The 23,633-nt window shown below is 46.4% G+C and overlaps 2 protein-coding genes across 3 annotated transcripts in view; both read left to right on the forward strand.

Annotated features, from left to right (window-relative positions):
- The window catches only part of LOC125775189 (uncharacterized), a 410,502-nt gene that overhangs the window by 383,694 nt on the left and 3,175 nt on the right, over positions 1 to 23,633 (forward strand). The window lies entirely within an intron of this gene.
- On the forward strand, positions 9,508 to 16,531 carry LOC125763926 (uncharacterized). The gene is made up of 6 exons (XM_049427663.1): positions 9,508 to 13,529; positions 13,654 to 13,803; positions 15,312 to 15,807; positions 15,869 to 16,176; positions 16,264 to 16,371; positions 16,488 to 16,531. The coding sequence occupies exons 1-6, from the start codon at positions 13,481 to 13,483 to the stop codon at positions 16,529 to 16,531; spliced, it is 1,155 nt and encodes a 384-aa protein (XP_049283620.1). The 5' UTR covers positions 9,508 to 13,480.

Here is a 23,633-nt window from a genome sequence, read left to right on the forward strand (position 1 = left end):
TGGACGATAGATAGTGGCTGCACGTGTCATATGACCAACGATCGCGACTTTTTTACGGAGTTATGTGGCTGATGTGGTGCTGGCCGATGGAACAAAGGTTAAATCGGCGGGATGCGGACACGGTATTATCTTTGGTGAGACTGAAGAAGGTAAGCGCATCGCCATTAGCCTTGAAAATATTCTGTATGTTCCCGGATTAGAGGGAGGTTTAATTTCAGTCAGAAAGTTGGCGCAAAAAGGTTTTGACGTCGTTTTTAATGCCAACGGTTGCGAAATAAAGTGCGGTAAAGGTGAGGTCATCACGGTTGGTGAAATTGAAGGCAACCAGTACAAAATGAAGATTACCGAGGCGTGCATGAAAGTTAAAGGAAACCACACCGAAGAGTGTCAACAAACTTGGCACCGGCGATTCGGTCATCGGAGTATGGATGTTGTAGAGGCAATCCGTAATAAAGGGTTAGCAAGTGGTTTGCTTGTAAAGCATTGCGGAGAAAGGATTGTGTGCGAGTGCTGTTTGAAGGGAAAGCTAACCAGAAAGGCCTTTCCACCAGTGGCCGAACACAAATCGAAGAAACCGTTAGACCTCATACACACCGATATATGTGGACCGATGGAGAATCCTACCCCGAGCGGCTACAAATATTTCATGATTATGATTGATGATTTTAGTCGCTTCTGTGTGATCTATCTCCTGAAAACAAAGAATGAAGCAGCCGATAAGATCGTCAAATATGTTCGCTGGACAGAAAACACCTTTGGTCGGAAGCCTAGTGCGATTCGCTCTGATGGGGGAGGTGAATACACGGGTAGAGGTCTACAGGAGTTTTATAAGTCTTAAGGTAAAAGCGCTCAATATTCCACTCCGTACTCACCGCAGTCTAACGGAGTGGCTGAACGAAAGAACCGAGCCTTGCAAGAGATGGCGAACTGCATGCTGCTTGATGCTGGACTGCCGAAACGGTACTGGACAGAGGCTGTATTGACTGCAGCCTATGTGCAGAACCGACTTCCTTCAAGAGTAGTAAATCGTACACCCTACAGCATTGGACTGGGTCAAAGCCGGACTTGTCCAGACTGCGAGTGTTTGGAAGCAAGGCTTACGTTCATGTTCCCGACCCAAGAAGAAAGAAGTTCGATGCGAAGGCGGAGAAACTTATTTTTTACTCTAGGTAAAATAGGTTACTCGGACCAGCATAAGACGTACAGATTTCTAAACATCGATAAAGATCGTGTGATCATTAGTCGCGATGCCCGGTTTCTTGAGCTGAGTAATGGCTCCGAACAGCTGGAGGAGTGCACTGAGAAAAACGTGCCGGTGGAAGCTCCGACTGAAGAAGCTGTTGATTTGGATTGGACGGATCCAGTATTTGTAGAAGAATCCGAAGAAACTACGTCTGTGTATGAAGATGCAGAAGAGAGTGACACTTCTGAAGGGTTACAAAAAGAAGGTCGAAGTACGCGAGGCGTCCTTCCCAAACGATATGAGGACTTTGTTGTGGGCAAGGTCACTTATGACGAAGAGCCACCAAATTATCATGAAGCGAGGAAAATCCCTGTTTGGAAAACTGCCATGATTGAAGAAATGGAAGCCCATACACAAAATAAAACGTGGGAGCTTGTAAACCTTCCATAAGGAGTAAAGCCTGTAGGAGCGAAATGGGTTTTCAAACTGAAAAGGGATGAGACGGGCAAAATAGTGCGACACAAGGCACGAATTGTAGCTATGGGCTACACGCAGAAGTTCGGCATCGATCATACGGAAGTGTTCGCAACTGTTACTCGACAAACAACATTACGTACGATGCTAACAATAGCAGTGAAGAAGGAGCTAATATTGAAGCAATACGACATAAAGACGGCCTATCTTAATGGCACTATCGAGGAGGAGTTGTACATGCAGCAGCCATCGGGATTTAAAGCTCGTGGAAAAGAACACATGGTGTGCAAGCTACAGAAGAGCATTTACGGAATAAAACAGTCTGCGCGCTGTTGGAACAAGGCGCTACATGCAATTCTGTCGACGCTTGGATTTGTACAATGTGACTCCGACTCTTGTCTCTATGTACTTCGTGAAAATCAGTCTACAGTATATTTGCTTCGGTACGTAGATGATTTACTGATGGGATGTGCAGAAGAAGCAACAATTAATCGGATTTTTGCTGACTTACAAGATCGACTCAACATAACTTCGCTTGGTCGTCCCGTTCGACATTTCCTGGGTTATGAGATTCAGAAGGAAGACGGAGTGTTTACTATGCGACTAACGGGTTATATTGAAGATCTACTTAAGAGGTTCGGCATTAAAGATGCGCATCCTGCTAAGATTCCAATAGACCCCGGCTGTTCCCTGATTAACGACGACAGCAAAATGTTTGAAGACAAGACACTGTACCGCAGTTTGGTAGGAGCGTTATTGTATCTATCAGTAAATGCAAGACCTGAGATATCGCTTAGTGTTGGACTTCTAAGAAGGAAAATGTAAAATACCAACGATAGTGATTGGACAGCTGGAAAGAGAACACTGAGATACCTTAAAGGAACAAAAAACTTTAAGTTGAAGTTCGGATCCGGCAATGAATGGATTTTGAGAGGTTACTCTGATGCTGACTGGGCAGGCGATGTAAAAACACGTAAATCTACGAGTGGTTTTGTTTTCCTGTTTGGTGGAGGACCAATTTGCTGGACCAGCAAGGCGCAGAGTATAATGCATTAACGTTGGCGTGTCAGGAAGTGCTATGGTTGCGGCGATTGCTAGTAGACTTCGACGAACCACAGACCATGTCAAATGTGTTGTACGAAGACCATCAAGGTTGCATATGCTTCGCTACAGCAGAGAGATCGAGTGGGCGAGTGAAGCATATCGATACGAAAAGGAACTTCATACGTGAGCTGTGTGAGAAGAGAACTGTGGAGCTGATATATTGTCAGTCGAGTGAAATGATAGCGGATGCATTGACAAAGCCGTTATCTGCAAATCAGTTCTTGAAGCAAATTCAGATGAATTCGGATTAATTACACCAGTGGCACAAAACGCTTCAAATTCAATTTTTCGACTCACATTTCGACTCACTTTCGGCGGGTCGAAAATTTTGACAACTCCATACATGGTGAGTCGAAACTGCTGCCGGTTAGCAGTCCTGTTTCGACTCACCTTTTTGACCTTTTTCACCATGGTGCTTTTCATATGCTTTCAGAAGCTGTGCCGTGCGCCGGTAAAACACGCCGGATTTTCGTTGTCCTTCTAGTTCACGGCTCTTCCTGCGGCCAGATCAAACTGATGGTGTAGTGCTCATTTTACCGCAACACTTTTAAATGAAACTTTACAGCTAAGCACTTCCACTTTCGCTTTGCTTTGTTGACTGAATGATTGTTGACATGAACGCTCACCATAACACCGAAGTAATGTCACAGCTGTTGTTGTGAATAACAACGCGTCATTGTTTTGGTTAGAATGCGGTGACAGATATTAATCGATTATAGCAGAATATCAATGTTATAGCAGAAGAATTTCGTTGACACCGGGACGGAACACTGTGAAAGTCGACATAGTTGGGAAAATGATGGCCGTTAATGAAAATGGAAAACTGTATAAATAGGGGCCAAAAAGCGCGCTTTCGGCCTCTTACATTCCAAATACGCGGCAATAAAGACCAATTTGCGGAATGTTGTAGATAATTGCGACTTCGTAAAGGTTTTGTTGGTTCAGCTATGAGCTACCAGGTACTGATAGGTCTCATAGCGTCAGTATTGTATCGCGCAACCAAGGGACTCATCAAAGCCAAGGTGATGGCTTTTTGAGGAGTCCATATTGGTGAAGCTATGAGAATAGGCTCGGCGTTCATACCAGCGTGTGTCCCAGCAGGTCAGGTTGCAATAATGAAATCTGGGTTGCTGGTTGACTCTCACATTGGGTATGGGTTACGAATTGGTAACCCCTCACCACGTAATTCGAGATAACGGATGCGTTCTCTTGAATTATGGCAAGGTGAAGATGGTTGTCGATATTCGCGGGAAAATAATGTCGCGTGCTATGGCTGACTTAGCCTATGTTCCTTTGTCGGAACAGGTATGGACTAAGTTGGGAGTGCCAAAGGTCAGAATCTATAATAAGGTTCCGACGGTTAACACTAGTGTTACGTGCACAGGGGTGCAGGGACAGTCAGTAGGACTGCTCCGTCGCTCCAGTATAGTCGGCCAAATGGTATACCTAGGCAGTACTCTGCATGGTATGTCAGGAGCCGGCTATTTTGCGGGTAACTCGTGTTATGGTATTCATAGCGGGGTCATGCAAGATGAAAACGTCTGCGTGTCAATGGCGATGATACACTCGGAGCTCAGGATGGTCTTCAAGGGTGAAGGCTCTAGTGACTTTGCTGAGGTTTATATCCGGGATGATACCTTCGCAAAATTACACAAGGACCTGGCTTGGACTCAGAAATTGCTGGAAGACCAAGTCGCCAATGCATGGCATTTAGACGAACCTTGAGATTATAATCAGATACTCGTCTTCACGGATGGTGAGGAAGCATCAGGACCGTCCACTCGCGGAGGCAGGACCGGAGAGTTTATAAACCTCTTGGCCCAATCTCCTTCGGGTGACACGGTCCCGTTGAATGTCATCAGCGGCAGAATTGGAATGAAGAGTTGGAAAACTGGAAGAAGTTATCCGCTCTATGGCGTTGGTGGAGTGTCCTAGTGACTGTAAACGGGTGTTTCCTAAGGAAACCCTAGCAGCACACAAGAAGGAGCATGAAGCGGGTGAGCAATTCAGCTGTGATCGTTGTGGAGCGAGCTTTAAGAGCGAACGCTCCAAAGCGAATCACCGGGAACACACTTGCCCCGTTATCGCCAAAGAAAAGAGACAAGCGAAGAAGACTTCGCGTTCTCCGATCGTTGGTGAATCAGCGTATCCCATGGACACGAAGAAAGTCGTCAAAACGACTCCTTTTTTAGAGGAGCGGACGACCTCTCCGAAGCCCAGTGGGAGCAGGTCCTCCAAGAATTCGACTACGAAGGTGCCGAGCCAGCACTCCCAGTCTCTGGAGGAGATCCTATCTATAATCCAAAGATCCCAGCGGAGCATGTAGAGCAACTTCGAAAAGCTTCTGCAAAGTATGGCTGGCCAAAATTCGGCCACGCAGCAGAAATGAAAAGTTTGCTTTACCATGCTTCTTTGCGAGAGCAGGTCAGGGAGGATGGGCCGACGGATGTGCTCGCGCGTATGATAGTTAGGAGGGCTAAGACAGTTTTCAAGGATTTAGCTTGGAAGGTGCCTAGCGATTTTCTAACGCGCTAGCATTTCCAACGCACTTTGTGTCGCTTGGCGATGAGTTCATCTCCTGGCTACCCCTATATGCGTAGGTCGCCCGTAAACCGTGACCTGTTTAGACTGGATGAGGATGGGAATCGTCACCCGGAAGCTGAAAACTACATGTGGGAAATTGTTAGACAGAGGATCGACGGGAAGCTAGAAGCTGACCCCGTTAGATGGTTTGTAAATCATTCCACAAATTACTGTAACGTAATTCACTAGTCTTACTTGTTCACAATCCACGCAATTCGGTCACTCGCGAAGTAAGTGCTATTCGTTCGATCGTATGTAAAGTGTCGGTACGCGCGCGATAAGCCACGAAAATGTGAACCGTCGGGAAGTGATTTTTTGTAGACTCGTCTCGTGAAAGAAATTGTAGATACAATGGAAGGAGCAAGAGGCTCTAAAAGTGCGAGTGTGGAGCGGCAGTAACAGTCGGAAGCACTCGAGGAGCCTTCAGAAAGGCGTACGGGAATGCGTACGCCATCGGTGGACGAAGAGTTCATTAGTTCGAGGAGGGCGATCCTTCCCAGCCTGGATGCCAGAGAGCTCAAGCTGGCGCGAAAGGAGCTTGAGTTGGAGCGTCGGGAGCTTGAGTTGGAGCGTCGGGAGCTTGAGTTGGAGCGTCGGGAGCTTGAGCTGGAGCGGCGAGAACTCGCGCGTAAACGGGAACGCAGCAATCCCAGTTTGCAAGGTGTACCGGATGGTAAGGCGGACAGGATGGAGGGTTGGCTGCGAGACACGGAGCGGCTGGGAGTGACGACGCCAAAACGGACTGCAGCTGCAATGGCGACTGAGGACCGGCGGGTTCATCACCCTTCGACCCTAGTTTCGAGTCCGGACGGGTACGGGACGCGAGTGTTGCAGCCAAGTAGTAGCACGATGGCGGACAACCTACGACGCTGGCGGCCATTCGACGCTACAATGGCCGCGGCACCACCAGGCTACGATCATACGGTGGCCATCGACCAAGCCGCAGCGTTGGACCAGGAGTATGCTGATTGGCGTCGCGCGGTGGACGAATCCCTCGCGACGCACCGTGAGGCCCAGCGTAGACAGCAGGAGAAGTATGGAGAAGCGGCAACGGGTGAGCGTGGTGTTTCGTTTCAGATGGCCAAGCCGTTGAACGTGACGCTAAGTGACGACGTTTTGACTGTCCGTCAAAAGGCAGCGCGCAAGATCGTCAGTAGGGAGCTCCCTACCTTTTCCGGGGTGCCAGAGCAATGGCCGATGTTTTATGCCAGCTACCAGCGATCGTCCGCGGCATGCGGCTTCGACGATCAGGAGAACCTGCTACGGTTGCAGCGAGCCTTGCGCGGACCAGCTCTCGAGTCGGTACATTATATACTGCTGATGCCCTCGGGGCTGCAGAAGGCGTTGGACATTTTCAGGTCCGAGTACGGAAGGCCGGGACTCATCGTGGAGAGCCTGATCCAAAAGGTGAGGAAAATGCCCGCGCCTAGGGCGGAAAATCTGGAGAGCATAGCAGCCTTCCGGAAGGGCGTGCAGAAGATGTGCGCAACGATTCAAATATCGGGACTGCGGCAATATGACTGCGATGTCGCCCTACTCGACGAGCTGGCGGCGAAATTACCCCCGGAACGGCTGCTGGAATGGGCACGGTACAAGGTGCAATTGCCAGAGGCTACCGTCAGCGAATTCGGCAAGTGGATTGAAGAAATCGCGACGGCTGCCAGGTTAATGGTAAAGGTATCAAAAAAGGGGCCAATACTTGATCGCCGTGAATCACCAAACACTCGACAAGCGCATGTAACCGTACACACGACCGAACCATCTACCAATCGTGAGTGTAAACTATGTCACGACGCGTGGCACAAACTGGTAGACTGCGAAATGTTCCGGGAGTTATCGTTGTCGGAACGACGCGCATACGTCCGTAACGAGAGTTTATGCGTACGATGTTTAGCAGCGCACCGGGGTGTGTGCTTTACGAGGGCTGACAATAAAGTAAGGTCTCCAACGTTGCAACTTCGCCGGATCACGCGCTAGGCGAAATCTGGCAACATCGCCGTGTTCCTTGGTTCTCCACTACCACTTTGCTGCTGGGTGAGGCTTCCCCGACCGCTGAGCAGCCGTCAACGATGGAGGTACCCCTCACGTCAGCGTCCAAGTGCGAATTGCGTTCTGTAATACGTTTTTTGAGTGCGAAAAAGGTGACACCTATTGAAATCCATCGTCAACTAGTTGAAGTTTACGGGGAAAAGTGTATGGACATAAAAAAGTGGAGCCGCGAGTTCAATTCCGGGCGCACTAATGTTCACGACGAGGAGAGAAGTGGCCGACCGTCGGTCTCGGATGTGATTGTTCAAGCAGTGGAGGCAGAAATGCTCAAAAACCGCCGTGCGACAATTAGGGACTTGGAAGAAAAGCTTGGAGGAGTGTGTAGCAGCGAAACAATCCGTCATATCCTTGTGAGCAACTTGCAGTATCACAAAGTTTCTGCCCGATGGGTGCCGAAACAGCTGACCGAAGACCACATGAAGCGGCTCGTGGAATGTGCGACCAAAGTTGTGACCCAAAGACGTGGCCCCAAGTGACTACCACATGTTCCCCGCCCTGAAAAAACATCTCGGAGGGAAGAAGTTTGAAAGTGACGCGGAGGTTCAGAAAGAGGTCAACACCTGGCTGCGCGAGGCGGACGGAGAGTGGTATTCTGCCGGCAAGTTCAAGTTCATCGTGCGGATGCGCAAGGTGTTGGAAAAAAATGGCGATTATGTAGAAAAATAGCCAAGACCTTGGCCTTTCCAACGGTGTATCGCTTTTTGTAAATAAATGTCATTTTCTATGCAAAAAAAATTGGAGACTTTACTTTATTGTCAGCCCTCGTAAATACGATCGCAGCCATGCGAGGATCCTTGTAGGGAATACCAGTTTGTTTAGCTTTGCTAATAGTATATCTTGAGATATGCTATCGAAGGCGGCTTTTAGATCTGTGTAAACACAATCTATTTGTTGGCTGGTGTCCATGCAGCTGAGACAATCCGATACAAATTGTACTAAATTTGTGGAAGTTGACCGCTTATACATGAACCCGTGTTGTGCGATGCTGATGTAGTGACTAGTAGAGGTAAGTATTGCATCGTGAAACATTATTTCCAATACTTTGGCGCTTGAACACATTGAAGTTATTCCACGATAACTCATGCCTAGCTTTGGGTCGCCTTTCCTCAATAAGGGTGTCATCCACAAGGTCTTCCAGATCATGGGAAATTTTTCCAGAAGTGTACGAAATCTGGAATAGTCAGACCAGATATGGTGTGAGCGATTTAGCGCACTTCTTTAAAACTGCTGAAGGGATTCCGTCTGGTCCCGGATTGTAGTTTATTTTTAGTTTAATATTGCAAATTCCACAGTCTTATTTTCAATGATGATATCAGTTATGTCAATACAGTCGGTCGGTGTATCAGAAGTCGCTTCGTCTATCCTGTTCTGATCTAGTACAAGGGGTAGGAACACGTCGCGAAATCTGGTCGCAAAAATATCGCTGATCTTTTTTTCAGTGGTACCCGTATTTCCTTTATATTCGATTTCTATGACAGCTTGTCTCTGATTACGTTTTGAGTATAGCCAAAATGATTTCGGATTTCGTCGCATTTTACTTTGCAGTCGGACAACATAATTTTCGTGAAGAATTCTATTATAGGCACGGTATCGTCTAGAGGCAGAACGATAAAAGTTAAGGTTGTAGTCATTGTTGTGCCGTTGAAGATTCCGCAGCGCCGTTTATTCTCGTTTTTTCATATCTATGAGCAAACGGTTTGACCATGGTGGTTTACGGAGTTTTCTTTGGCGAGGTATTGTATTTTTTAGAATTTCATTGATTTCCATATTAAATTCCGCTACTGCGTCGTCAATTTTGATTTCGTCCATTAATAGGAATTCCCAGTTGGCATTAGATATTTCAGCTTCCATTGCAGTGTAGTCAGCCTTGATATAATTAAGTTTTTGTCTTGCAGTCTCTTGTCGTCTTACAAATGTGGTGTTATTAACGCAAATTGTAAGCGGATAATGATAACTGTCCGCAGGTACAATAAATCTCAAATTGTCAATCGTTGTCACATTGACAGAATTTGATGTAGTTTCGTTGACCAAGACGAGGTCCAAAATCCGTCCAATTTCATTTCTTGTTTGATTGACTTGTGTTAATAGGTAAAGATCAATAATATCAACAAAAGTATGTGGTTAGGTTAGAAAAAAAAAAGATGATCGGGCTACCGTTCTGTTTGTTCGTCGGGTCATGGGAATTAAACGAGGGGACCCGATGTGACAGGACGCGAGGACAGGAGAGAGTTGCAAATGAACAGCCGAGAAGTACAGACGCATTATAACGAACACCAATATTATGTAAACACCGTTCCCAAACCAAATAAAAACCTGGAATTAACATCCCTTTTATCATTACAAGTATTACTGCTTCCATCAACTCGGACTGCCCCCTCTCGATTCCAGTCAAGACGGCTTTGATTAAAATCTTCCACTATTATTAACTGATCATTAGTTCTCATAGCGTCATATATTGCATCGATAGTGTTCGATAAGTTGCGCATAATTTCATCATCGGTTCTCAAATAAGGGGGCATGTATATGCAGCCTAGGAATAACCAGCCACTGTTTACTTTGATCCTCACCCATACCATCTCGAGATATCCTATCGGAACTCGGCACTCGTGAGAGACCAGTGCAGAGTGTACTGCGATTAATACCCCACCTCCTTTAATGCGTGTGCTATTGAGTTCGTTACGGTCCATGCGGTACACATTATAGTCGTGGCCGAATAATAAGCTATTCGTTATTGTGTTATCAATCCACTTTTCGGTCAGAGCTACTATGTCATAATTGTTTTCAATAATTGCCATGCTAAAGCGTTTCGTCTTGGATTTGAGCCCGCGAACATTCTGGTAGTAAATTTCTGTTAAGTTTCTGTCTGTTGCGATTGCTGAATAGGTGTTGTTGGGGTTTGTGAAACAGATTTGTCCTCGAAAGGGATTGATTGTTCTGTTCTGTTTGGTGTGATCTGTTGGTTGACTGGTATTGTAGGTCGCCAGAAATTTTGAAATTGTTCAGTGCGTCGTTCATACTCGCGAAAAGCCACACCAGTTGGCCAAATATCAGGAGATAATACTCGATCACGATATGAGACGGGAACTCCGATCTTAAAAGATATAAAGTTAATTGCACTCAAGTCCCGAAGTTTAGGCATCAATTTGAATACAAGCACATCGCTTATTTTCAGATTTTGTTGTACATGTGACGTCATTTCCTCTTCAGTGGTGTCCGGTGAAAGCCGAGAGACAAAGATCCAGAATCGTTGCTCTCTAGCTGGTATCGAGATTGTTCGTAGTAGTGAGTTTGATTGTGCGGTACCATGTTGTAGGGAAGGGCGCAAGGTGCGGGTAGGAGATGAACGATCAACTAATTTCCTCTTTGGTGCGTTGGATATTGGTTGTTGGAAGGTAGTAGTGCGTAGGGATACTGGTTCATGGTGTTGTGTATTAGTGGAGTATGCAGTTGTTGTTGATGGTGGTAAAGGTGGAAAGAACGTAGATTTCAGTGTGGCAGACGCGTCACGCACACTAGTTATGTGCCTCTGTACAGAGTCCAACACATCGCTCCTGTGGGCCTCCAAGAGCGTCGACAGGTGCCGCTCAAGATGCCCCATGATGTCTGTCTTGAAATCTGCCAGTGCTGCGTTGCAGCTCTAATTTCCTAGTCTGACGGTGTAGTTTGCATCCGTTACACACCCATAATAGTGGAGTAGCAGCTCGTTTGAGCTCCTTGATGCAGGTATTGTTAATGCCTAGGCAGATGCAATGGTACGTGCCTTTGCAGGCACCATCACAGACATACACTTCCGCATTGTCTATTTCTGCGTTACATGCAGGACAGACGTAAGACATGGTGGTGGGCGGCTGCGATGTTGGTGATGTGGGCGGTTGCGTAGTAAACAAATGTTGATTGCTGTGGGTCGGAGATATTCAGCAAAAAATCACTCTAAAATTCTGTACACAATTGTATACAAAGGGTCCAGAAACTTTAACTCAATTAAGCAGGATTTTCACTGTATGGTTGCGAAAGCAACGTAAATTTCCTATTTTTCAGCGGAGAGTCTAGGGAGCGTCGTTTCAGCACGATGACAGTTGTCAACGACAGTTGTTAAGCATGATGTAGACGAAGATGTGGATTTCCTAGACCTACCCACAAATTAATGAAAATGAGCAGCATGAGGATGAGAATGAGTTTATCGAAGATGAATCAAATCTGTTTGTTACAAAACTGCGAATTTGGACTCTATCACATATAGTAACCCATATGGCTTTAAAGGAATTATTATCAATATTGTCGGATATTGATAGTCTACATATCTCACAAGATCCAAGGACATTATTAAAGACCCCAAAGGCAGTAGGAAAAGAGATTACGACAGTTTCGGGAGGAGAGATGTGGTACCAGGGAATCGAAAAATCTTTAAAGCATCGTTTTCGGTAAGGAAACCCCCCCCCCCATGTTGTTGGGGGGTATTCTTTACTATTTTTTCCATTACTCAAAAATATATAAATGATATGTTTCAGTTTAGATCTATTACCCCTTACGCTGATGTGTTTGTTATTAATCTCTTCGTGGACGGCCTTCCTTTACATAACAGTGCTCCCACCGAATTTTGGATAATTATGATGCAGCTTTACGAACAGCCGGAAGTTCCTATCTTAACGTTAGGAATACATTGTGGATCGTCGAAACCACACAATGTAAAGGACTACCTACGGCCTCTAGTACTTGAATTGAACCACGCAATAGAAGAAGGAATTGTGATCAACCGAAAGAAGATCAACATATGTTTGAGAGCATTTATTACTGATACCCCGGCAAGAACAAAAACAGGTATTTATAAAAGTATATATTTTTTGTGAAATGCTTACAGCCGTTTTGTTGATATTTCAGGAGTAGCACCCCACAACGGTTATCAAGGCTGTACAAAATTCAAAATTGCGGAAAGATATTGCAAAGCAGGACGAAAGATTATTTTCGAAGGAGTAGCTGCCGAGCGAACGGATGCTGAATTTAGAGGTGGAAAGTACATCATAGGGCATCAAAAAAAGTTGACACCACTTTTAGAAGTAAAAGGGTTAGATGTAATTAAACAAATTTTAGTGGCAGACGAATTGCATATAATCCATTTAGGAATAATACGAAAATTATTGAAAGGCTACACAGTAGGAGCTATATCACCGTTTAATAAATGGAATAATGAAAAATAATCAGAATTTTCAAAAACTTTAGTTAGTATAGAGTTACCAGCTGAAATTCATTGTATTGTTAGACCGCTGCAACATGTAGCATATTGGAAGGGTACCGAGTTCCGCAGTTTTTTAAACCATATTGGAATACTGACAATTTTTTAATTGGTCTGGAATCTATCAAGGAAGCTTTTTCACTATTGAACAGCGAAGGAGGACATGTTGATGCAATAGGTAACCGGTCCGTCGATGTATTATGCTCTTATTGCTTATGCCCTTATTGTATCTTAAATTAAACGAACGAAGATTGTCATCTCTAAATAAAGCGACTTTTACATGTGGCAGAGAGTATACCAAGAATAGCCGTGAGCCACGACCGCTGTTGAAACACAACGAGGTACGTACCCATGAATCTAATATTAATCTTCCACTTTACTCCAGAAATCAGCGTGAATAAAGATTCACCGAATGCCGAACGAAATCGGTTAAGGAACAACGAGAGCCGAACCCGAACGAACGATAGAAAAAACGAAAACGCGTAGGCACAAGCACACAAAGCAACCAAACGCAACGCGATCCAACGTGCTTTGAGTCTATACCCACATGACATTTTCCGAAGATTTGATATTGACCTCTCGCTCTTTCATCATTCTCTCTCGCTATTTTTGAGTGGTTTTTGCCGTTCGTGCCCTGTGGTGAGCGGTTTTGTCAATGTGTTGGTGTTGATCGTGCCTGCTGAGCGACCCGAATGTGGTTTTGACCATTTTGCTTCTTTTTTCTGCAACCGTTAACCATCAATTTCAGCAAAGAAAAAAAACATAAGAAGAAGTGGTGTGTTTCGATATAATTACGAAGGAGTTTTTTGTGGTGGTAGTGCTAACGAAAATCAAAGTACACTAGAATTTGCAGGTGAATGTGTAACAATAAAAAAAATATTGTGCAAGCAGCTGCAACCCGGTACGGTACGTTAAAGTCAAATGTTTTGTGAATAAATGCATATAAATATAGTTATATTTAATATTTTATGCGAATAATAATCAGCTTAAAGTGATCAAATGTGATATACGTTTTTGTGAATAATTTTAGTGATAAAAATGTCCAGGATGAACGGCAATTTCTACTCGAAATGTCGCCAAGCAATGCAGGAGCTTGACCGCGAATACGAGGACGCAAAGGAACGGCACCGCCGTGCAGGAAATAGTGGAAGGTTTAATCTGGTGCCTTTTCCGGATATTGGTAAATTATTATTACTGTAGTGTGTTTAATTTATATAATATAACTGTGTTACAGTTCCGTCTACGTGTCAAGTGAAGCGTGAAGTGGAATGTTGTGTGAAAAGTGAATTTATGTGTGTTTTTTACTGTATAAATTAAACACAGTTGGGGCGGCCTGGTTGTTAATATGATAAGCGACACCGGTTCTACACCGTAGATATCCGGTCTGAAAGGACCGTTGATATCCGGTCTTATCCGTCCCCCCGTAGCAAGGATTGACTGTCTTATTACGTGGTAAAAATAAGTCTTGATACAGCCTGGTTCATAACACGACTGGTCCGTGTCCACCATACGCGTATGGGAAAAGTAAATAGTCACTAGACATGGTAGACCATAACTGATGTTGGTGCCCTAAAAGTGACAAGAAGTTTATAAGTCTTAACACGAAGACAAAAAAATTACAAAAAATTATAGTTGACGAATAGTTAGGTGCTGGGGCGGCCCGGTGGTGCATGTGAAAAACGGCGCCCGTCCACACGGCAGGGACCGGGTTCAAATCCCATCCGGACCGTCTCCCCGTAGCATGGACTGACTATCCTGCTACGTGGTAAAATAAGTCTTGATACGGCCAGGCCGTTCTAACCGAGCAAAAAAAAAAAAATAGTTAGGTGCCCACAGCAGTATATATGATAGTTGCACCAGTTTTCACACGATAGGGCCGGCACAAAAACGGCCAGGAAAAGCCGTAGTCCCGTACACAGGATTGTCTATCCTAACGTGCAACTGAAGTCTGAGAATGCCATCAATGGGAGGCCAACATTACCGAAGCACAGCTAGATCTAAGTTGAAAATATGATAAACTTTTGTTACATAGCTTGTGGAACGGTAGTGGCTTTTTCACGCAGGACGTATGGAGTCTAGCAACAAGGACCGCTTTGAATCTATAACAGTAGTGGATCTTGGCCACAACCACGAAATAACACCGGATTGCGCAGGAAGCTGGATTGCTGTGTCGTATAGTTATAGTTTCCGTGTCACTAGAATATTTTACAAATGTAGAAACGATGAACGTGCACGTGGCTACTTTAATTTCCCTAAGCTCATTAACTTAAGCATTCCTCAGCTATCATGTAGAGTGATAGCTTGAAAATAAGTTTAAATACTCCCGTTTTAAAATGTAATTTTATTTTAATCTCTTTTGAAAAAAAATCGTTTAAAACTGAAAATATTTTAACTAGCTATATCGAAGCAACAAAGTGTTGACTGAAATTGGAAAAAAGATGAAATAAAATTGTAAACGGTGAAATAATATAGCTGTAAAAAAGGTGAATTATCCAATCTATCTTGCTACTTTATGTATATGATATGGATATAATTTTGGATAATCATGTATGTAGAGCTTTGCGATATGCTTCGTTGCTTTCTGTTACAATTTAATATTTTGTCAAATGATTTTTCGTGGAACGTTTAAATTGTATTAGGTAGTGGTGTCGTGAGAGAAAATTACTCATTGTTTATTCCTTATTTTAGATATGGAACCAGAACCATACGCAGCAGGACTCCGACCAGCATCAGCATCGGCATCAGCACCAGTGCCAACATCAGCACCAGGAGTCAGCAACACGGAGCTAAGACAGGATTTTTTAAATATAATTAACATTAATAACGGTAGTGGTGATGGTAATAATTATAATACTAACAATTCCGACCAGGAGGACATTAATTCGGATGGGGACAGCTGTGTCGATTTTGACGACGACATGGTTGGTCGGGACGATGCGTACGATTTTATCGATGAAATGGATCTTATAGACAATCTGAGATACCTTGTTGTTACGTGTCAGCTCCCCCGTTCGACGGCCAACTTGTTACTGGCGATCCTACGGAAGAAGCTAAACTTAGATCTTCCCAAAGATGCGCGGACCCTAGTGAAGACACCCACTGGGATTGGAAAGATTGTTAAAACAACTCCTGGTGGTGATTATTGGTATGGAGGTCTTAAGTCGGTCCTGGCCCAACATTTGCAGTAAGTATGACATGATCTAAATTGTCTATGACACAGATTATTAATTATCTTTTGATTACAGGAACGTCAATCCCGGAGTGACACCTTTTTCCTTGGATGTGTCAATCGACGGGCTACCTCTTCACAGAGCTGGGCCAACCCAACTTTGGCCGATTCTAGTGAAAGTGGTAGAGTTGCCAAAGGTGCCGGTGATGATGGTGGCTACGTTTAGTGGCGCATCAAAACCGGGAAGCATCATACCATATCTGGAGCCGTTCATAGATGAGCTGAATCTGATTCAGCGGGAAGGTTTGGTTATCGGCGATAAAACGGTGCATTTTAGAGTCCGCGCTTTTATCGCTGATTCACCAGCTCGTGCTTTTTTAAAGGGTAAGTCGTTAGAATATAAAAATTATAAAAATATAGCCATAAGAGGTTCAGAGGTCTAATCATGGATTTTTTGTTTTATTTTTTCAGCAACAACGAGCTATACGGGTTATCACGGTTGTTTGAAGTGTTCTGCTGTTGTCGAATACTCTGGCATAGGTAAAAAGGTGATCTTTGGTACCGTGAATGGTCCCCTGCGTACGTATGCAGGGTTTCGTAATAGAGTATACAGGGGACGTAATAGATTATACAGGGTTTTTTATTCAGTTTAGATTAGCCGCACACTCTGCGCATTTGATTTTTGACGTGGATAGGCAAACAAACATGCTGCTTGCTAAAAATCAAGTGCGCCGAGTAGGAAAAATTGTGCAGCTAGTCTAAACTGAATAGAAAAACCCTGTAAGGAATGGCGAACCCCGCTGGAAAAATTAGACCATTTTGATATGATCAAAGGAGTCTTTTCCTGCGATCGACTACTGTTGGAACCGTGCTTAAATTGCGTGGTGACAGGACTGTTAAAGGGTTCCGCGCAAGCTACGGGATGCCAACCTGACAGACCCGAAATAGGGATATATAAAGCGAGCCGGAAGGGACAACGCTCTCTTTCTTGCTTAGTAGGACCACAAACTACATTAAAATTGTAAAAATTGCTCGGAGTTTCTACCAAAGAAATAAAGACAAGATAACGGCTGTGCCGTAACAACTACTCGGCGAGCATACGGGTGGGCTCAGAAAGCATCAAGTCCGTCCGTCAGTTAAAATACCTTGGCGTAATCATCGATGACCGCATTAACTTTCGAAAACACCTTGAGTATGCCTGCAAGAACGCCACTCAAACTGCTAACACGCTAGTGGCGGCCATGCCTAACATCGGTGGCCCCAGAAGTAGTTGCAGACGCATCTTTGCAAATGTAGCCATCTCGCGCCTGCGCTACAATGCAGCGGTCTGGGCACATGTTCTGGTAGTGAAAGAGAACCAGCATATGGTAAACAGGGTGCATCGTCTGTTAGCAATGAGAGTGATCTGTGCGTATAGGACGATTTCATATCCGGCAGTTTGCGTGATCGCAGGTATGATGCCTATATGCACAGTCTTGGCGGAAGACTGCCTGTGTGATAGAGGTACGGGTGAATCAAGCGCCGGGTTGTCTAGATCCTCTGCTAAGGCCATCTCCATGAGGAAGTGGCAGTCCGATTGGGATAGCTCATCCAAGGGGCGATGGACCTACGCGCTGATACCGGATATTGCAGCATGGACGGGAAGAAAACACGGTGAAGTGAACTTCTTCATTACGCAGTTCCTATCCGGCCATGGGTGCTTTCGAAGCTACCATTTCAAGCACCGTCACGCGAGCTCTTCGCGCTGCCCAGCGTGCCCTAACGACGAGGAAACAGCGGAACACGTGTTGTTCCACTGTCAAAGGTTCACAGAAGAGCGATGTGATCTCAACATAAAGTGCGGAGCAGCGATTAACAAATCAAATCTCGTTGGGTTGATGTTAAAGAGTGCAGAGCAGTGGGTCACCGTTGAGGTCGCCATGCGGTCAATGGCAACGAAGCTGCAGTACTGGTGGAAGGAGGACCAACGACTCGGACGATCCTGATCGTGTTTGTGTTCGTGTTAGTGTCAACTTCGAAAAACGTTTGCTGTGCCGTAGACAGTGTCCGCATCCCAGTGTTCACGTTAGTGTTATGTTGTGTCAAAATTAGTGCTCGTTTCATTAGTGTACCGTCAGTCGTAAGTACTCTATGTTCGTGAACTGTCCTTCTGTCTCGCGAATGTGGTCCATGGTGCAATAGCGTAGATGCGATGCTAATGCATAACCCTTCCTCACGAAGCATACCGAAAGGTGAACCCATGGGGAAGGGCATATGGCCCAAGGAGGGGGTTTACTGGGTAAAAATCCCATGTCAACACCCATGCGTTCATGCGGAGTCTTTCGAAGATTCCCCCTCGTTGTAAAACAAAAAAAAAAAAAAAAAAAAAGATAGATAGATAGATCGATAGATAGATAGATAGATAGATAGATAGATAGATAGATAGATAGACACACACTAGCACACTAGGAGTGCTAGCAGACGTGAAACTGTTTGCTCTGTTGTTATTCACTAGTGACTCTTGTAAAAGTGACGCTACTACGCCGAATTGTTTTAAACCCTAAAGTTTGGGTCGTGAAGTCGAAGTTCCAGTAGTGGTTTCCTTGGTTCAGCGGAGGATTGTGCTGTGATTTGGGCGTGATTCATTCCTGCGTCCCGGCGGTTACGCCCGGCGGACAGCATTGGTCAACCCAAACCAGCTGCCTAGCCGACAAGTGATCACCTGGAGATCTGTTAAGTTGGTGCTGTGATTGGTGCGCTCAGTCCGTGAACGTTTTGTGTTTTGTTTGTAAACAGTCGGTGCGTGCTAGCAACAACAAAAGTGATCGTCCCTGTTTGGGTTAAGTGGCGTCGTTTTTCGCACATTGAGGCTCTGCTTCGCTACTTTCATGCGTTGGTGTTAGTGTGCTCGGCCTAGTGGTTCCACAAACATTAGTGAAGAGAAGTGCTTGTTTGGTTTAGTGCTACGCGATCGTCGCCTCCGATCCTGTTTGACTCCCGAGAGTGTGAGTGTCGTGAGTTACCGCGAGTTTCCCCTCAGCGTGGTTTGGCCGCTGTTAAGCTCCTTCTACACGTCCGCAACTTCATGTACTAAATGAGTGCGCGTGGAAAAAATGAGAACAATGAAGCTAATTGCAGAGAAGAAGAAGTAGTGGCAGGTAAGGAAACTACTGCCAGTTATGCAGGAGTGGCGGAGAATATCGCCTACAGCCAGTTAGCCGGAACGGTGTGTGATAAAATCCAACCAGCGGCGGAAACGGGTGGTTCCATGCAAGTAGGCAGAAGTAAGCTGAAAGAAGCCCTGGAGACAGCGAGGGAGTTGCATCTCTTCACCAAAGACCGCAACAATGTTCACGCCCCCATCAAGAGGATGTCGGTTAAAATATTAACCGATCTCAGCAGCGTGGAACGTGAACTACTTACATGGAAGATGCGAGCAGAAAGAGCAGAAAAGCTGCTTAGCGAGGCTAAATCGAGTTGCAGCGAGACGGTGACACCACTGACGCAAACCGCGGGTTCATCTAAACGGGGGAGAAGTGCGATAACCCCGGAAGCGGTACCATCGATGCAGAAGAAGCCTAAAAGTGACGCTTCGGGGAACCTCGTAACCGAAACGTCCGATGAACTGCCGTGGACCACCATCGTTAAGCGGAGGCAGCAAGTGCCCAATAAAACGACTATCGAGCAAGCGGGTAAAGCAGCAGTCCTGCCAAAGATGGCCTCTCAAACGCGCCACAAAACGGAAGCGATAGTAGTGGGTCTCAAAGAAAAGGAGTCGTACGCCGACATTCTGCGAAGGGTGAAGGCGGATCCGAAACTGCAATCGCTTGGGAAGCAAGTTTCCAAGGTTAGACGCACGAGGGAGGGAAACATGATTTTCGAGCTGAAGCGAGACGATGCAGTAAGCGGTAGCGACTTCAAGGACCTGCTGCAGGATTCCGTGGGAGAAGCCGGTCAGGTCACAGTGCGAGGAAATGTTGCGACACTTGAAATTCGCGACATAGACGAGGTGACTAGCCTGGAAGATGTTGAACGCGCGCTAAAAGCGAGATTCGAACTCGGTTTCATTCAACGGAACGCAGACAGCCTGCATAAAAATGGCAGCCAAGCAAGCGCTGCTTATAGCGTCAGCGAGAGGTAGAAATTGACTGGTCAATTTGCCGAATCCGTATTCTGCCACAATCGCGAAGGTGTTTCCGCTGCTGGGAATACAACCATGTGCAGCGTGACTGCAAGGGACCGGATAGGAGAAACAACTGTCTGCGGTGCGGCGAGGAGGGCCACCAGGCTCGCACGTGCATGTATTGTCCATGTATTGTGGAATGTATTGTCCAGCAGCCCAGAAAGCATGGAGATAGTGCAAATAAACCTGAATCACTGCGAGGCTGCACAAGATCTTTTGTGTCAAGTAGTGGTAGAGGAAAAGGGCGATGTGGTCATCCTGTCGGAGCCGTACCAAGCACCGAAAGGCGGCAGCAACAACTGGGTTTCGGACAAAACAGGCAAGCCTGCAATCTGGGCTGCGGGAAGATTCCCGATTCAGAGAGTGGTCTCCTATACATTCGAGGGTTTCGTGATCGCCGAAGTAAACGGAGTGTGCATCTGCAGCAGCTACGCACCGCCAAGCTGGGAGCTGAAAAGATTCAACGAGATGTTGGACAACCTAGTCGCTGAACTCAGTGGGATTAGCGACGTGATCATCGCCGGAGACTTTAACGCATGGGCCGTTGAATGGGGGAGCATTCGCACGAACAACAGGGGAGAAGCGATACTGGAGAGTTTCGCCCGGCTGAACGTTGTCCTGGGAAACGTTGGCTCCACTCCTACATTCAGCAGGAACGACAGGACGTCGATTATCGACATTACGTTCTGTAGTCCCGTCCTGGCGCAACACCTAAACTGTCGAGTGAGCGATGCGTATACCCTGAGCGATCATCGAGTTGTCCGGTATAGCATCGGGAAAAAGCGCATAACACTGCAGGTTCCGTCAAACAAAATGCGAGGCTGGAAAACCCGGATGTTCAACAAAGAACTTTTCTTGGAAGCGCTTAACTTCGGCGATTTTGGAATAGTTCGAAATGCTTCAGATCTTGTAGCTGCTCTGTCCACGGCGTGTGATGCCACGATGCCCCGTAGAAAGCCACCCCGTCATTCCCGTACTCCTGCCTACTGGTGGGACTCTACCATCGCGAAGTTCAGGTCTGATTGCTTGGCAGCCCGCAGAAAAATCCAACGTGAGAGGTGTCCGAAACGAAAACTGCAGCTGAGAGACGCCTACGTTACGGCTAGGTCGGTCTTAAAGAGAGAGATTAAGTCGAGCAAACGGGGTTACTTTCTCCAATTATGCGCAGCAGTCGCTCGGAAGCCATGGGGTTCTGCTTTCAAGGAGCTGATGGGGAAAGGCAGAACACATGAACCCGTCGAGCGTTGCCCTGTTGTGCTTAAAAGCATTATCGAAAGATTGTTCCCGACGCACAACCCTCCGGTACTAAACCCCGCGTTCACAGTTCCGGAGTCCGAACCTGAACCGATTACAGTCGACGAGATCCTCAGGATCGCTGACCGCCTCTAACCAGGAAAAGCACCCGGGCCGGATGGACTTCCTAAAGAGGCAGTCATGGTGGCCATGAAAGCGTACCCGGCAGTGTTCCAAGCCGTGCTGCAGACCACTCTCCTGTCTGGGCAGTTCCCGTCGTTGTGGAAGAAGCAAAAGCTGGTTCTAATACCAAAGCCGGGCAAGCCACCGGGTGACCCGTCAGCCTTCAGGCCGTTGGGTCTCATCGACACCATGGCTAAGGTTCAGGAGATGACGCTTCTGGATCGTTTGGTTCAATACACGGAAGGCGAACACGGACTTTCTGAGCGCCAGTTCGGTTTTCGGAAGAAGCGCTCAACGGTTGACGCAGTACTGGCGGTGCTCGAGAAAGGCAACGCAGCGTTTCGTCGGAAAAGGTGTGGTGCTCGCTACTGTGCAGTCGTCACTATAGACGTCAAAAACGCATTCAACAGCGCTAGTTGGGAGGCGATAGCAGTTGCGTTGGAGAACATGAGGGTTCCCCCGTATTTGTGCAGGGTGCTGAGGAGCTACCTCCACGGTCGCGTTTTGCAGTACGAAACAGGCGAGGGGGTTAAAACGTCCACCATTACAGCCGGGGTTCCACAGGGATCAGTTCTTGGTCCCACCCTGTGGAACGTCATGTATAACGGAGTACTAACCCTCGCTCTTCCTCCAAAAATTGAGCTCACCGGCTTTGCAGACGACATTGCGCTAACAGTCACCGGCGAATCCATCGAGGAGGTTGAGATGTTAGCCACGGATGCTGTCGGTAGAATCGATGAATGGATGAAAGCAGCCTGCTTAGAAATTGCGCACGCGAAAACAGAGTTCATACTCATCAGCAGCCATAAGGAAGTGCAGAAGGCATCGATACTGGTGGGCTCAGAGCACATTGAGTCCGTCAGGAATCTCAAATACCTTGGGATTCGAATCGATGACCGGCTGAAATTCAAGCACCATCTAGATGATGCATGCAATAAAGCCATGAAGACCGCAAATGCATTGGCATCATTCATGCCAAACATAGGTGGACCCAGCAGCAGCATACGACGTCTTCACGCAAGCGTTGCCATATCCGTTATAAGATATGGTGCGCCAGTCTGGGCGCATATTCTGTCGGAAAAGCAGCATCAAAATACTGTACGTAGAGTACATCGGCGATTGGCCATGCGTGTTGCTAGTGCTTACCGTACCATCTCGTACGATGCGGTTTGCGTGATATCGGGTATGATGCCCCTATGCATCATTCTTGAGGAGGACTTGGAGAATTTCCGGACGGCACGTGCGGGGGAACCTCTCACTGCAGCTGTGAAGAAACGCATCAGGGCAGAGACGACGCAGAAATGGCAGAGCAGCTGGTGAAATTCAACAACAGGCAGATGGACTTATTCGCTGATTCCCGATGTTGCGGCATGGGTTGGAAGGACGCATGGTGACGTAGATTTCTTCGTCACGCAGATTCTTTCCGGCCATGGCTGCTTCCGGAGCTACTTGCATAGGTTTACGCACGCGTCTTCGCCGCGGTGCCCAGCTTGTCCGGACGCCGACGAGACGGCAGAGCATGTCATGTTCGGCTGTCCAAGGTTCATCGCCGAACGTCAGCAGCTGAACGACATGTGCGATACGGAGGTTGGGCACTCAAACTTGGTGCAGCTGATGCTCCAGAACAGCAATATGTGGGAGGCTGCGTCGACGATGAAGCGCCAGGTCGTCACAAAGCTGCAGCGGTGGTGGAGAGAAGACCAGATGCATGGTCTTGCCTGAGTGTTTAGTGTGAAGTGTTGTGTTGTTTGTGTGTGCGTGTGTGTGCGTGTGTGACCGTCCAGTGTAAAACCTACCTGTGCTCGAGAGTGTTATATGTTGCTAGTACGTACCAAGTAGAGTAAGTGCACAGCACTGCCCCTCCCATGAAGTAATACCGCGAGGTGATTCCGTGGGAGGGTGCACAGGTAGGTAGGGTGCAAGATAGATAGATAGATTTAAAAAAAATCTTTTCTGTTGCTTTCTGTTTTTTCTTTTTCTTAGACAGATAGATTCATATGTAGAAAGATAGATATATATGCATGTAGGTCGATAGATAGGTGATCCTGTGATAGAGCGCATTTGCATTTAGATAGGGTTTAGCAGTGGATAGGGTTTTTGGGAAGATGGATAGGACGTTAGGTACTTCATTGAGGATTAAGGTCGCATCGGATTAACCATCGAGGATTTTATATTCGAGCTTGCGGGACACCGTGATCCGCCAACCTTCTCCTAGACGTGCGCTTTAGTCCTCTTGGTCGATGACTTTTTCGAAGCGTGGGTG

Source organism: Anopheles funestus, chromosome X (assembly GCF_943734845.2).
Source record: "Anopheles funestus chromosome X, idAnoFuneDA-416_04, whole genome shotgun sequence".
NCBI classification, from domain to species: domain Eukaryota; kingdom Metazoa; phylum Arthropoda; class Insecta; order Diptera; family Culicidae; genus Anopheles; species Anopheles funestus.